The sequence below is a fragment of the Lepidochelys kempii genome, chromosome 8 (genome assembly GCF_965140285.1).
Source record: "Lepidochelys kempii isolate rLepKem1 chromosome 8, rLepKem1.hap1, whole genome shotgun sequence".
Taxonomy (NCBI): Eukaryota; Metazoa; Chordata; order Testudines; family Cheloniidae; genus Lepidochelys; species Lepidochelys kempii.
In genome coordinates this window covers 83,055,151-83,070,055 of record NC_136387.1, presented here as the reverse complement: position 1 = coordinate 83,070,055, position 14,905 = coordinate 83,055,151, and the positions used below count along the sequence as shown (strand labels likewise).

The window sequence follows — 14,905 nt, the reverse complement described above, 5'->3', positions numbered from 1 at the left end:
GTTTTCGATGATTTACCTTGTAAAAATATCTCGCATGTCTCGCACTCCCCAGAAAGGGCACCCCACGTTAAGAACCACTGCACTATACTGATAAGATCGGCATTTTAATTTAATTTTAAATGAAGCTTCTTAAACATTTTAAAAACCTTATTTACTTTACATACAACAATAGTTTAGTTACATAATATAGACTTATAGAGAGAGACCTTCTAAAAACATTAAAATGTATCACTGGCTCGCGAAACCTTAAATTAGAGTGAACAAATGAAGACTCGGCACACCACTTCTGAAAGGTTGCCGACTTCTGGATTAGAGTATCAGAGGGAATATTAAAGAACATAACACAAAAACGGCCATACTGGGTCAGACCAAAGGTCCATCTAGCCGAGTATCCTGTCTTCCTACGGTAGCCAATGCCAGGTGCCCCAGAGGGAGTGAACAGAACAGGTAATCATCGCGTGATCCATTCCCTGTTGCCCATTCCCAATTTCTGGCTGCACATAGAAATGTTCTGAAAATGTGGAAAGCACTGGATTTAAAGTAAAAGTATAATTCAGTTTATATGCAAAAAACCCCACAAACTGTTCTCCGTTCTTTATACGTTGTTTGTGTACATGCCAGTATGTTAACATAGATTAAAGAAAACTGAATACAAATACACAAAATTTGCTTAGAAATGGAGAATATATATGGTTTGTACAGCATTGTTTATCTAAGAATGTAACTTTACATAATTATCACAGTACAGTGAAGATTATGCATGATTTATTCACCCTATTTTAACTGGGAAAATGAATTAGATGTTAAGCAATCTGTCTGATCAGTTAGAACTGAAGCTTTCCTGGCTCCCATTCCTTTGCTCCGATGGAATTTCTCTTTCACCTCATATTATTGAAGCAATATTTTAGTTAAAAAAAAGCTTTATTTTAAAGCTTAGGATACACTTGTTTTGCTTCAATAAGATCAAAATTTTACTTCTGTGTTAAATTGATTAAAAGTAAGTGGGAAAGATAGGACATTAATACAAAACACAAATAAATCAATGTTGTCTAGTCTTCTACATTAAAGCATGTGTCATCTTACTTCACTGTGAATGAGATAGCAAAAGGTCCAAATATCACATCCTCAAATTTTGTATTCTAAATTTAGCACCAGTACACAAATTGTATCAAAAGTGGCAACAGATAATTATTTTCAATAGGTACTGGATGATGAGACCCCAGAGATGTTTAAAACAGTTTCTCAAGAATCTCTTACACCAGGTAAACTGGAAATTAATTTTGAGGAGTTACTGAGACAAAAAATGGAAGAAGGAAAAAGACGCACTGAAGAAGAGCGCAGGCAAAAGTTGGAAATGGAGAAGCAAGAATTTGAACAGCTCAGACAAGAAATGGGAGAGGTTTGTATTCTCGAAAATAATTGAATGAAAGGTCATACAGGGTTACCTCCCGATAGCATATAATGAATGGATCATTGCTTAAAATTCTAAAATTTGAAGATTTTAGGTGTAGTTAGATTGGTACTTTAAAAAAAAAAAGTGTTGCCTAGAAAAAAGGGAATGGAAAAAGGAAAACTAATTATCTAACACTTTAAAAAAATTGTTTTCCATTCGAAAACTTGTGTTCCCTTTTTAATTGCTTTGAATACAGGTTAATACACTTTGCCGTCCCGAACTGAGAACTTTAGCAACTTTAGACTTGTAAAGCGGTCTACTTCCACAGTAGCTTCTACAAGTTTTGCTATATCCTTTGCTGAAAAGCTGTTTTGTAACTTCTTTCAGTTATACTTGGAGAATCATATCTATAATCCTCCTACAGCTAATGTACAAAAAGATAATTATTTCCTCTTTCTAATGTTGATCTTATGATTTTGCCCTATTTGGTTTTTTTCTTAAAGCTCCAGATCGTTGACTGATGCAATTACATAAAAAAAATCTGTTTCAATTGAAAAAGTTTTAGGCCTTGTGCTTGCAGAAAATAGCTTGCAAATGCAAACTGCAAATGCTAAGAAACTAGAAGGTAAATTAAAACCACCCACATATTATTTTTTAAAATCTCAATTATAAAATGAATCAAATGATTTTTGAATGCTTAGGGAGAGCAATAATTGGAGTTGGAAATACTGTCAAAACCTTCCAAAGTTAGCAAACGAGGAATATGCAGCTCATGCCTGGAGGATCCCAGGTGAGTAATAAGGGTTTTAGGATTTGAGATTTCCAAACATGTTTGGGATTGCATCTTAAACTAATTAGAGTGTACTATCAACACTGAAATGAGAGAAAAGAGGTAACAAGAAAAAACAAAGTGAGGGCAATGATTTAGTTCAGTCCAAAATTGTTGTTAAGATGTTATTGCTTATGGGTTTTTTTCTATTTAAAATATCCTTCCAGCATTTTTAAACTAGTCAGAATATCCAGTTTGCTTTTTACTATTAAGTTGTATGCAGTTTAAATTCATATAGTGTAACTTACCTGCACTGTGGTATCATGATTTTCTAAGAAATATTTAAAGCATTACTTAAATTTTTCCTTTTTCAAAAGCAGCTTTTTTTATTTTTGGAGAGTAGGTTTTGTTATGGCATATTGCATTCAGTCAGCATTGATTCTGTTAAGAATAAATTGGACTATTGGTGAAGAATAGCATAGGGTATTGGGCAGCATGATACGTAAGATTCTTACTCTGTCTACGTGGTCACCAGTTACAAGATCACTAATTACTAAAACTTGTTACGAGGACTGTCGATTAATCACAGTTAACTCACGTGATTAACTCAAAAAAGTAATCACAGTTTTAATTGCACTGTTAAACAACTGAATACCAATTGAAATGTATTAAACATTTTGGAGGTTTTTCTACATTTTCATATATATTGTATTCTGTGTTGTAATTGAAATCAAAGTGTATATTTTTATAATATTTACACTGTAAAAATGATAATAGTATTTTTCAATTCACCTCATACAAGTACTGTAGTGCAATCTCTGTCATGAAAATGCAACGTACAAATGTAGATTTTTTTTTTGTTAATTACATAACTGCACTCAAAAACAAAACTATGTAAAACTTTAGAGCCTACAAGTCCACTTAGTCCTACTTCTTGGTCAGCCAATCGCTAAGACAAACAAGCTTGTTTACATTTACAGGAGATAATGCTGCCCTCTTCTTATTTACAATGTCACCTGAAAGTGAGAACAGGCTGTCAGAAGTCTTAAAAGAGCAAGACTCCGATGCAGAAACTACAGAACCCGAACCACCAAAAATGAAAATCAACCTTCTGCTGGTGACATCTGACTCAGACGATGAAAATAAACATGTCGGTCTGCACTGCTTTGGATTGTTATCGAGCAGAACCCGTCACCAGCATGGACGCATGTCCCCTGGAATGGTGGTTGAAGCATGAATGGACATATGAATCTTTAGCACATCTGGCAAGTAACTATCTTGCGATGCTGGCTACAACACTGCCATGAGAATGCCTGTTCTCACTTTCAGGTGACATTGTCAACAAAAAGCGGGCAGCAAATGTAAATGTAAACAAATGTAAACAAACTTGTCTGTCTGAGCGATTGGCTGAACAAGAAGTAGGACCAAGTGGACTTGTAGGCTCTAAAATTTTACATTGTTTTATTTCTGAATGCGGTTTTTTTGTACATAAATCTACATTTGTAAGTTCAACTTTCATGATAAAGAGATTGCACTACAGTACTTGTATGAGGTGAATTGAAAAATATTATCTTTTTTTACAGTGCTTGTAATCAAAAATAAAAATAAAGTGAGCACTGTACACTTTGTATTCTGTGTTGCAATTGAAATCAATATATTTGAAAATGTAAAAAACACCCAAAATATTTAAATAAATGGTATTCTATTGTTAACAGTGCAATTAATTGTGATTTAATTTTTTTTAATCGCGCGACAGCTCTAGTTGTTATCCATGTTAACAGTTCATTGACCTGTGTGAAATAAGTTGGTGGTCTCACATTCCCAGTGGGCAAAGGTCTATGCCAAAAAAATACTAGATGCCAGTCTCACCAGAAACACAGACATGGAGACTGAACTATAATTTTACTCTTAGAAGAGTAAAGTACACTGGCAGAGTAGCATGAAGCGTCTTGCAGAACCACTAGTGTTTTGTGAGAGAAGACTCTGCCTCCAGGACTATCTAGTGTTTATGCAATGCCAGATCAGTAAAGCACCCTTCACATGGACTGACTTCACAGAACAGTAACTTGAGGGGACTGTATGAAGAGGCAAGAGCCTTTCAAACTAATAAAATTGGTTTAGAAGCAAATATAATTGGAGTATTTTTACCTTTTAAAAAAATATGTACCTGTCTTGTATGCCTGGCACTTTAAAAGTGAAGGTCCCTGCACTGGGGAACTAGATCTACTACCATTATCATGGTTTCATTAGATTTAAGGAAAATGTAGTTAGTTACACGTGGCATTTTTTTGCACAAAAACAGTTTTCAAAGTCAGGCACACTTATACTTGTTTTGTTATGTTGTAATTTCTTAACAGGAGGAGGAAGAGGCTGAAACCTTTGAATTAAGCAGGGAATATGAAGAACTAATAAAGTTAAAAAGAAGTGGTTCTATTCAGGCAAAGAACTTAAAAAGCAAGTTTGAAAAAATTGGAAAATTGTCTGAAGAAGAAATACAGAAAAAAATTGAAGAGGAGCGAGCTAGAAGAAGAGCAGTGGACCAGGAAATAAAAGAGAGGGAAACAGAAAAATTTCATGAGGCAAGTTATTTTCAGCGTCAACAATTGCTAAATATGTTGTTACATTAGTTTAGCTGTTAGGACACTAATGACCTGTTCCTTCATCCTCAGTAAGCTGCACTCGAGGTGCAAGAGTGAACTTGTCCAAAGCATCTCATGACCCTAAAGTAAACAATGCTGCCCTTTCAGCAGAGTTCCCTCCATCTCCATAGTGATCCCCCCTACTCCCTCCTATGGCCATCTGAGGAGGTCCCTCCTGGCCAAACCTTAGGGAACCAGCAGCCTCGCTCTTCCCACCAACTTATTTGCTCTTATTTGCAAAGGTTTTAGTATGCATTTGCTCTTGGCTCCACACCCATTAACTCCCCACACCATCTCTCACCATCCACTTATACTTCTCAATCTGCAAACCGGCCATTTTTCTGGCAAATGGCTGATGTGTGGAACATACATGTATTTAAACATTGTGACAGATTTTAATCACTTCTCTCTATAAAAGCTGTTTAAGATGGTTCCCTATTGTTTTTATTAAATCAGGTTTTTAATGTTATGGCTTCGAGAGGAGGAGGTCCCTGCTCAGGTTGCTCAGGGACTTAAGGGTTCACGTAATGGGTCCCTGCCCAGGTTTCTCAAGGTTCCCATTTGAGGAGCAGAGAGAGGGAGCCCTGTTGCCCAGGAGCAATCTTTTCCTTGAGGGGAGGTCATAGGAAGCAGGCTAGGCAGCTACTTTTTCACAAGGGGGAAGGTGGAGGAGGAATTAGCACTTTCCAATTTGTAACTTCCAACAGTCCAGGACCTGCTCCATGTCCTATTCTCCCTTCCCAGTCTGTGAATAATACAGTGGCCCAACTTCCTGAACCCTTTCTCTGCTAGGAAAAACAAACTTTGGCACCTGAGCTCTCTCCCTGATATACACTCCCATCCCCTCTGAGGGGCAGCAAGGAGATAGGAGGGGCAAAGAAGAGCATAACCCCTTAGCTGCCCGGAGGGTCCCTTCTCTTCCCCTCACCCCCTTAGCAGCCATTGTGAAATGTTGCTTGAGAATGTAGTGAAGTCAGAAGGTCTGAGTCTCACTTTCAGTCCCCCCACGCACTCTCCAGTACTGTCTTTTTCACACAATCTCAAAGTCCTTCGAGTGCCTTTATGCCTCCCCCGCCCACACTTACCTTGATTAAATAACTGAACCCCTATTCATTTAACATAATGGGTACTGGAACTAGGCCCCAAGCTGTGTAGTTTCATAGATATTAAGGTCAGAAGGGACCATCATGATCATCTAGTCCGACCTCCTGCACAACGGAAGCCACAGAATCTCACCCATCCACTCCTGTGATAAACCTCTCACCTATGTCTGAGCTATTGAAGTCCTCAAATCATGGTTTAAAGACTTCAAGGTGCAGAGAATCCTCCAGCAAGTGACCCATGCCCCATGCTACAGTGGAAGGCAACCCCCCACCCACCCCCGGCATCTTCCAATCTGCCCTGGAGGAAAATTCCTTCCTGAACCCAAATATGGCGATCAGCTGAACACTGAGCATATGGGCAAGACTCACCAGCCAGACACCCAGGAAAGAATTCTCTGTAGTAACTCAGATCCCACCCCATCTAACATCCCTTCACAGGCCATTGGGCCTACTTACCATCAATATTTAAAGATCAGTTCATTGCCAAAATCATGTTATCCCATCATACCATCTCCTCCATAAACGTATCGAGTTTAATCTTAAAGCCAGATAGGTCTTTTGCCCCCACTGCTTCCCTTGGAAGGCTATTCCAGAACTTCACTCCTCTGATGGTTAGAAACCTTTGTCTAATTTCAAGTCTAAACTTCCCGATGGACAGTTTATATCCATTTGTTCTTGTATCCACATTGGTACTGAGCTTAAATAATTCCTCTCCAGCCCTAATATTTATTCCTCTGATATATTTATAGAGAGAAATCATATCTTCCCTCAGCCTTCTTTTGGTAAGGCTAAACAAGCCAAGTTCTTTGAGTCTCCTTTCATAAGACAGGTTTTCCATTCCTCGGATCATCCTAGTAGCCCTTCTCTGTACCTGTTCCAGTTTGAATTCATCCTTCTTAAACATGGGAGAACAGAACTGCCCACAGTATTCCAGGTGAGGTCTCACCAGTGCCTTGTATAACAGTACTAACACCTTATCTCGACTGGAAATACCTCGCCTGATGCATCCCAAGATCGCATTACCTTTTTTCATGGCCGTATCACATTGGCGGCTCATAGTCATCCTGCAATCAACCAATACTCCAAGGTCCTTCTCCTCCTCCATTACTTCTAATTGATGCATCCCCAGCTTATAACTAAAATTCTTGTTATTAATCCCTAAATGCATGACCTTACACTTCTCATTATTAAATTTCATCCTATTACTTTTACTCCAGTTTACAAGGTCATCCAGATCCTCCTGTATGATATCCCTGTCCTTCTCTAAATTGGCAATACCTCCCAGCTTTGTATCATCCGCAGACTTTATTAGCACACTCCCACTTTTTGTGCTGAGGACAATAATAAAAAGATTAAATAAGATTGGTCCCAAAACCGATCCCTGAGGAACTCCACTGGTAACCTCCCTCCAGCCTGACAGTTTACCTTTCAGTATGACCCGCTGTAGTCTCCCTTTTAACCAATTCCTTATCCACCTCTCAATTTTCATATTGATCCCCATCTTTTCCAATTTAACTAACAATTCCCCATGTGGCACCGTATCAAACGCCTTACTGAAATCTAGGTAAATTAGATCCACTGCGTTTCCTTTGTCTAAAAAATCATGTTACTTTCTCAAAGGAGGAGATCAGGTTGATTTGGCACAATCTACCTTTTGTAAAACCATGTTGTATTTTGTCCCATTTACCATTGACCTCAATGTCCTTAACTACTTTCTCCTTCAAAATTTTTTCGAAGACCTTGCATACTACAGATGTCAAACTAACAGGCCTGTAGTTACCCAGATCACTTTCCCCCCCCACTTTTTTAAAAATAGGAACTATGTTAGCAATTCTCCAGTCATATGGTACAACCCCTGAGTTTACAGATTCATTAAAAATTCTTGCTAATGGGCTTGCAATTTCATGTGCCAATTCCTTTAATTTTCTTGGATGAAGATTATCTGGGCTGCCCAATTTAGTCCCATTAAGCTGTTGGAGTTTCGCTTCTACCTCAGATATGGTAATATCTACCTCCATATCCTCATTCCCATTTGTCATGTTACCATTATCCCTAAGATCCTCATTAGCCTTATTAAAGACTAAGGCAAAGTATTTGTTTAGATATTGGGCCATGCCTAGGTTATCCTTAACCTCCACTCCATCCTCAGTCTTTAGCGGTCCCACTTCTTCTTTCTTGGTTTTCTTCTGTATATGGCTATCTCACTTTATCCCTACATGTTCTGACCTCAATCAGGTAGCTTTCCTTGCTGATCCCTCCCATCTTCCACTCTCTGTATGCTTTCTGCTTTTTCTTAATCACCTCTCTGAGATGCTCACTCATCCAGCTTGGTTTATAACTCCTGCCTTTGAATTTTTTCCCCTTTCTTGGGATGCACTTCCGCTAGCTTCTGCAGCTTTGACTTAAAGTAATCCCAGGCTTCCTCCGCCTTTAGATCCGTAAGTTCTTCAGTCCACTCCACTTCCCTAACTAATTTCCTTAATTTTTGAAAGTCAGCTGCTGCTAAGTTGTGGCATAAAATCACCTCAGCAGACTGTGGCTTTGGACACTGTCCATATTATGGTTCGATACTGTTAAAATTAAAATGTCTTTTAAATAACAAATCTTAAGAAATTATTCTAATGGTTTTCCTTCTCACCACATTCTATTTTGCCTTATTTTATTTTCCTTTCCCTTCTGTCTTTTCTTCAGGTATTTTTCCTTTTTAACCCTTGCTAAACAAGCTAATTTCCAGGTAGATAAGAAAAAACAATCCCCGAAGTTAAGAGAGGAGCTGACTTCTGGCAGATGCATCCTTTTTGATAGTAGACCTCCCCTGCACCCCCCAGAAATCCTCTTTACTATCATGTCCTGTCTTCCTCACCAGTTCCCAATTGCTTCCGTTTGGGAACAGAGGTGACAGCAGGGGAAAGTCATATTGGAGAGGAGGCTAGGATTGAATGGTCAGTGTTCAAAGTGAATTCTGAGAAGGCCACAGGTTAAAAAAAGGAGCTAACGAGTTTTCAGTGTGAAGGGAGAGGTTTAGAAAAAGGAAACACTGAAGTATGGCACCTTAGTAGTGAAGGGACAGTTGTGTTCTTCGTGTTAGTGGTACAGTACAATTTAACCTGTTTTTGCTTCCCTTTTCCTTAAAGGCTTCTTGCAGAAGGGAGAATTCCCCCCCCCCCCCCCTTTTGGCATAGGGACTGCTGTAACAAATCGCTTAAGAGGAAAAAGAAAATCCCCACCAGTTTTCTAAAACAAGCAGGGTGGGCTTTTATTTATTTTTTAAATAGAAAAAGATGGTCAAAAGAAGCACAGGAAGCTTGGGAATAGTCAAGAAGGGTTTGGGGAGGCTTTACAGTTAAGCTCCACCCAGTAAATTGTCTCCCCTGCCCTTACCGAAACAAGAAATGACAAGTGCTTAAAGGGTTGTTGTAACCCCTGTTTTTCTATTTTGTCTATTACTTTCTTGCACTACAATTTCTTTGAACAGAGTACCACATATCTCTATGTAGGCCCAGGATAGCAGGCTGATGTATAGGATTTTACACGTATACCACAATCCTGACCACCACCACACTAATTATTGAGGGGAAACAGCAGAGCAATTCTTTGTTCACTTAGCTTATTTATGCAAAGCTTTTGGGGGGGGGGGGGCGAAAGCAACATTGTTCTCATAGTTGGTCATCTTCTTTCTCAGCCTCCCTTCCAGAAAATTTGACCTTCATACACAAGAGCTAGTGTAATATTATATGGGGAATAGTGCCCAGAAATCTCTTAATGAAGATTGGAACTTGTGCTGAGTGCTATACAAAGTATCTTGAAACTGACCCTTGTAGGAATACTCAGCTACTGTCAAGACTTTGTCTTGAAATAGTTCTCAATGTAACATCCTGTGGAGATAAAGCAGAGTAGTTGTTGTTTGATGTACCTAGCTGAGGTAAATCCCAGGTGTGGCCAAGTATAGGATTGTATATAGGTAACAACTAGTGCCCTATATCTAGTAGAAGTTTACATTAAAATAAGAAGCTCAGGATAGGCATCTCACCATAAAGTTTTTTTTGGTTTTTTTTTGGCAGTGAAGACAACCTAGCCTTTAATTGTGTTTATAATAGGGAGCCTGGGTTTTAAATTAATTTAGCATGTTTTAAAGCATTATTGCTTCATTTCAATTTAAGGTTCATAATGGTAAAGCTACCTAGTGAATATCTAACCCCTAAATCCCAGTCTAGACCAGCGTTCAGATGCTGTTATACTTAAGAGGTTTTAACTGCTACAGCATTCTGGCTGGGTCATGCTGCCCCCAGGAACAAGCATAACATGAACCCTTCAGCTTTAAGCTAGCCTATTTACTGTTTATTGGTACAGTCTATTGTCAGTATTATGATTAAAAGTGAAGTTCTGAACTTTATTATTTTACTGAATTTTTTTATTCCTTAAACTGAAAAGGATGATGAGATAGATGTGAAGCCTGCCAAGAAATCTGAGGCTCCATTCACCCATAAAGTAAACATGAAGGCTAGATTTGAGCAAATGGCAAAGGCAAGGGAAGAGGAGGAACAGAGAAGAATTGAGGAACAAAAACTACTACGTATGCAGTTTGAACAGAAGGAAATTGATGCTGCATTACAGAAGGTATGGAGGATTAAAAATACCCTCTCCAGAGATGTTCAAGAACCAAGGATTTTCTATTAATTTAATATTAGTGAAATGCATGTTTTAAGTGTTGGATTGTTACGTTAGTAGCAACATTACCATAATCACAATCGTCTTGATACTGCAAAAATTTACAGAAACAGTTGAAATAATGAAATATCTAGTAAAATTGCTTTTGGAATTTGCAGATATTCCTGTTTGACGGAATTAATCACAGTTAACTCAAGCAATTAACACAAAACAAATTAACTTAATTTAAAAATAATTAATCAGTCTGTTTTAATTGCACTGTTAAATAATAGAATACCAATTTACATTTATTATAATTTTGGATGTTTTTCTACATTTTCAAATATATTGATTTCAATTACAACAGTGTACTGTGCTCACTTCATATTATAGATTACAAATATTTGCACTGTAAAAAATAAAATAAATAGTATTTTTCAATGTGAGGTTCTCTCTATTGTGGAAGTGCAACTTACAAATGCGTAATTTTTTTTTTTAAACATAGCTGCTCTCAGTCCTACTTGTTCAGCCAATCGCTAAGACAAACAAATTTGTTTACCTTTATGGGAGATAATGTTGCCCACTACTTATTTATAATGTCACTTGAAAGTGTGAACAGGCATTCGGTATGGCACTGTTGTAGCCAGCACTGCAAGGTACTTACGTGTCAGATGTGCTAAACATTCGTATGCCTCCTCATGCTTCGACTTGTAGAAAAACATCCACAAATATTTATAATTTAAATTGGTATTCTATTATTAACAGTGCAATTAAAACCGTGACTAACTGCAATTAATATTTTTAATACTTTAACAGCTCTAATACATACATAATGCTGTAGAGAAAGTAGATATGTTTTCCTTTAAACATTTGGCCAGTTCTTAAATAAGAAGGAAGCAACATACATTCTTATATTGTTCCCCAGATTCCACCTCTGCACCCCACCCCCATATTAAGCCGTCTTCCTTAACTTTCCCATTATGCCTTTCTTGTTCAGTATATAGATTGTAATATTGATGCATAATCCATTATTATCCAGTGTGCCTGCGTTGGAGTTGCCATCTCCTTTCCCCAAAATTTTAGTTTTTTCTAACTTTCATATGGCCAAAGGTTTACGAGGCATTGTCATAACATGAACAGTTTGCAGTGTTTGAAATTCTCTAAATCAATTTATTTTTAACACAGAAAAGGGAAGAGGAGGAGGAGGAAGAGGGAAGTATTATAAATGGTTCTACTTATGAAGATGAAGAGAACCAAGCTCGGTCAGGAGCTCCATGGTTCAAGAAACCCCTAAAGAATGTATCAGTTGTAGATAGTGAGCCAGTAAGATTTACTGTTAAAATTACGGGAGAGCCAATACCTGAAGTCACATGGTGGTTTGAAGGGGAAATGTTGCAGGACTCCGAGGACTATCAGTACATTGAAAGAGGAGAAACTTACTGCCTTTACTTACCAGAAACTTTCCCAGAAGATGAAGGAGAATATATGTGTAAAGCGGTCAATAGCAGAGGTACAGCAGCTAGCACCTGTATTCTCACCATTGAAAGTAAGAGTTAATGTTTTATCTTGTTTTGTTCGAGTGCTGAATTACTTTACACCCCTTTCCTGTTACAAAGTCTATTCCATTTTTCTTGACTCTCCTTTTCTTTTCTAGCTGACGACTACTAATGCTCTACTTTTGCTGGAACCTTCCTCTCAACTTTCTTACTGCATCCATCTCTTTTTCTGTGGTGGGGCCAATAAAAGGAAACTAGAAAGTGTCATTCCTATATCAGATAGGGATATCCTTTGTACTGCATGAGTGTTCAAGTTCTGTTACAATGTGAAATTTGGTATCAGAGGCGTGTTACACTAAAACAAGGACTGGTATGAAAAAGCCCAACTATAGAAAAAACTGAATTGTACTTGTGTTCCTACCTTTGAAGGCCAATTATTCTGTAGTATAACAGTTAAATACACAATCTGGAAGTTCGAGAGGTAGGAATACATTCTGCATGAGCACTAAGTTTTTAGCTGCTTTATTTTGTCTCAGACTTACCAGGCAAAAGTGAATGTTTCTGGAATAAAAGTAATGTACTATTTTTAAACAATAAAAGGTTATGTAATGGTTTAAACTTTGTTTTGTTTAATGAAACATTTTCCTTTCAATCAGCTTTCATAAATACTTACATTCAATGTAGTAATGGGATGTGTAATTATTAGTGATTACAGGCTAATGTAAATTCATCACTAAAGTTTTGATAACTCTAAGAGTACCACGACTTGCTTTTGAAGGTTGTTTCCCACCCACTACTTTACCATTACCCCTGCATCAAAATAGCATTTGGCACATGAAACTAAAATTTGTTGAAAGTACATTTGGGGATATATTGGAGAAAGTAGCTGCTGTACAAACCCCATTTTCATCCTCACCTGGTTGCAATTTGTGTTACTGCATCTTAGTGTATATGTTTGGTTTTGAAGTGAAAAGACGACTAAGCATTAATTCTTTTATGGGAAATCCACAAAACAAATGGATGTACGTGCCAGTGTCTCAAAACGGATTTTTGTTCAGATCAGCCTGTCCAACTTTTCATAGGACTTTTTTTTAATACAAAGTACACATGCTTCAACTTTTTCTGAGGTTCAGCACTTATATTGAGGAATAAAATACAATAAGCTAGAGGCTGTACCCAAATGAATTCTCATGCAATCCTTTTGAAAGATGTTCTTAAAGAAAATAAAACAATGACTGTTTGAGGTTTTATTATAAGTTCTATATTCTGGTTGTTGGTTCTATTTGTTTGTATCAGCTGCATATTTTTTAAACTTTTTTTTCTGGTTCTCAGTGAACAATTACAATTAGATATATCCTGACGGAATTATTTTGCTGATCAGTTGCATGACAGTCTTCTGAATATTACAATTAGAAGATAAATTGTCAAATACATCTTGCTTCATTTCACGTAGGTAATGTTTCTTCACAAAATTATTAAATTATTAGTTTGTAGGCACCTACAAGATAACAGGTGATAAGTAATACCCAACATGAATGTCAAGAACACATCATGCCAAACCAACCTACTTCCTTCTTTGACAGGGTTTCTGGCCCAATGGATAAAGGGAGAAGCAGTAAATGTAAATTTTAATTTCAGTAAGGCTTTTTGACAGTCCCACATGACCTCCTCATAACCAAACTAGGCAAATGTGGTCTAGATGAAATTACTGTAAGATGGATACACAACTGGTTGAAAGACAACTAACTCTGAGTACAATCAATGGTTTGCTGTCAAATTAGATGGACATATCCACTGGGATCCAGCAGGGGTAGGTCTTGGGTCTGATCACTATTCAATATTTTCATTAGTGACTTGGATAATGGAGCGGAGAGTATACGTATAAAAAGCCAAGTGCAAAGTAATATATGTGGAAATAAAAATCCAAATCTATAAATACAAAATGGCAAATAACTGGGCTAGGCAGTTGTATTCAATTTCTGATCCATTATAGCCTCCATATCCTTTTTAGCAATACAAGTCAACAGTGTGATGCAGTTTCAAAAAAGGCAAATATCTGAGGTGTTTTAACTGGAGTATTGTATGAAAGACAGCTTTTCCCACTCTACTCAGCGCTGGTAAGGCCGCACATGGAACAGTGGCCCCAGTTTTGGGCATCATGCTTATTCCAAAGGACAGCAACAAAAGTGATACCAAGGTTTAAAATCAGATGACTGATGAGGAAAGATTTAAAAAAATGGGTATGTTTAGTTTTGAGAAAAGACAGTGATTAGCTGTTCTCCTCGTCACTTATGTATGGACAAGCTTAATCTGCTGCAATGGAGGTATCAGGAAAAATTTCTAACGATAAGTTCCGGAGTAAATCAAGGGAGGCTGTGGAATCCCCATTACTGGAAGTTTAAGAACAGGTTAAACCAGGGGTGGGCAAACAACAGCCCATGGGCTGGATCAGGCCTGGGGGATTGCCACCCCTCTGGCGCCGCGGGCCCCACACCGCTGCTGGAAGTGGCTGGCACCACATCCCTGTGGCCTCTGGAGTGGGTGGGGGGCAGAGGGCTCAGGAACAGGGAACCGTGGCCAACGGAAGCTTCGGGGGAGGTACCGCAGGCGACGGCAGCATGCGGAGCCCTCTGCCCCGTCCCCCAGGGGCCGCAGGGACATGCTGTCGGCCGCTTCCAGGAGTGGCATGGGCGCACCACTGCCACCTTGGAGCTGCTCCAGGTAAGCGGCGCTGGGCCAGAGCCTGCTCCCCAACCCCCTGCCCCCCAAACCTCACCTGCTACCACACCCCAACTCCCTGCCCCGGCCCTGCATTCAATTTCCCCACTCAGATGTGGCCCTCTGGTCAAAAAGTCCCC

General features: G+C 38.4%; 1 protein-coding gene across 3 annotated transcripts in view; it reads left to right on the top strand.

The window, feature by feature from the left end:
* Positions 1–12,653, top strand: part of NEXN (nexilin F-actin binding protein) — a 45,605-nt gene extending 32,952 nt beyond the window's left edge. For 2 of the 3 annotated variants that reach the window (XM_078854104.1, XM_078854105.1), the window contains 5 exons: positions 1,202–1,399; positions 4,520–4,741; positions 10,336–10,521; positions 11,737–12,097; positions 12,206–12,653. In XM_078854104.1, the coding sequence (XP_078710230.1) occupies positions 1,202–1,399; positions 4,520–4,741; positions 10,336–10,521; positions 11,737–12,097; positions 12,206–12,219 (981 nt within the window). In that variant the 3' untranslated portion in view covers positions 12,220–12,653. Of the gene's footprint in view, positions 1–1,201; positions 1,400–4,519; positions 4,742–10,335; positions 10,522–11,736 lie in introns of all 3 variants that reach the window. The other variant, XM_078854106.1, reaches the window with a different exon arrangement.
* Positions 12,654–14,905: the final 2,252 nt, after the last annotated feature.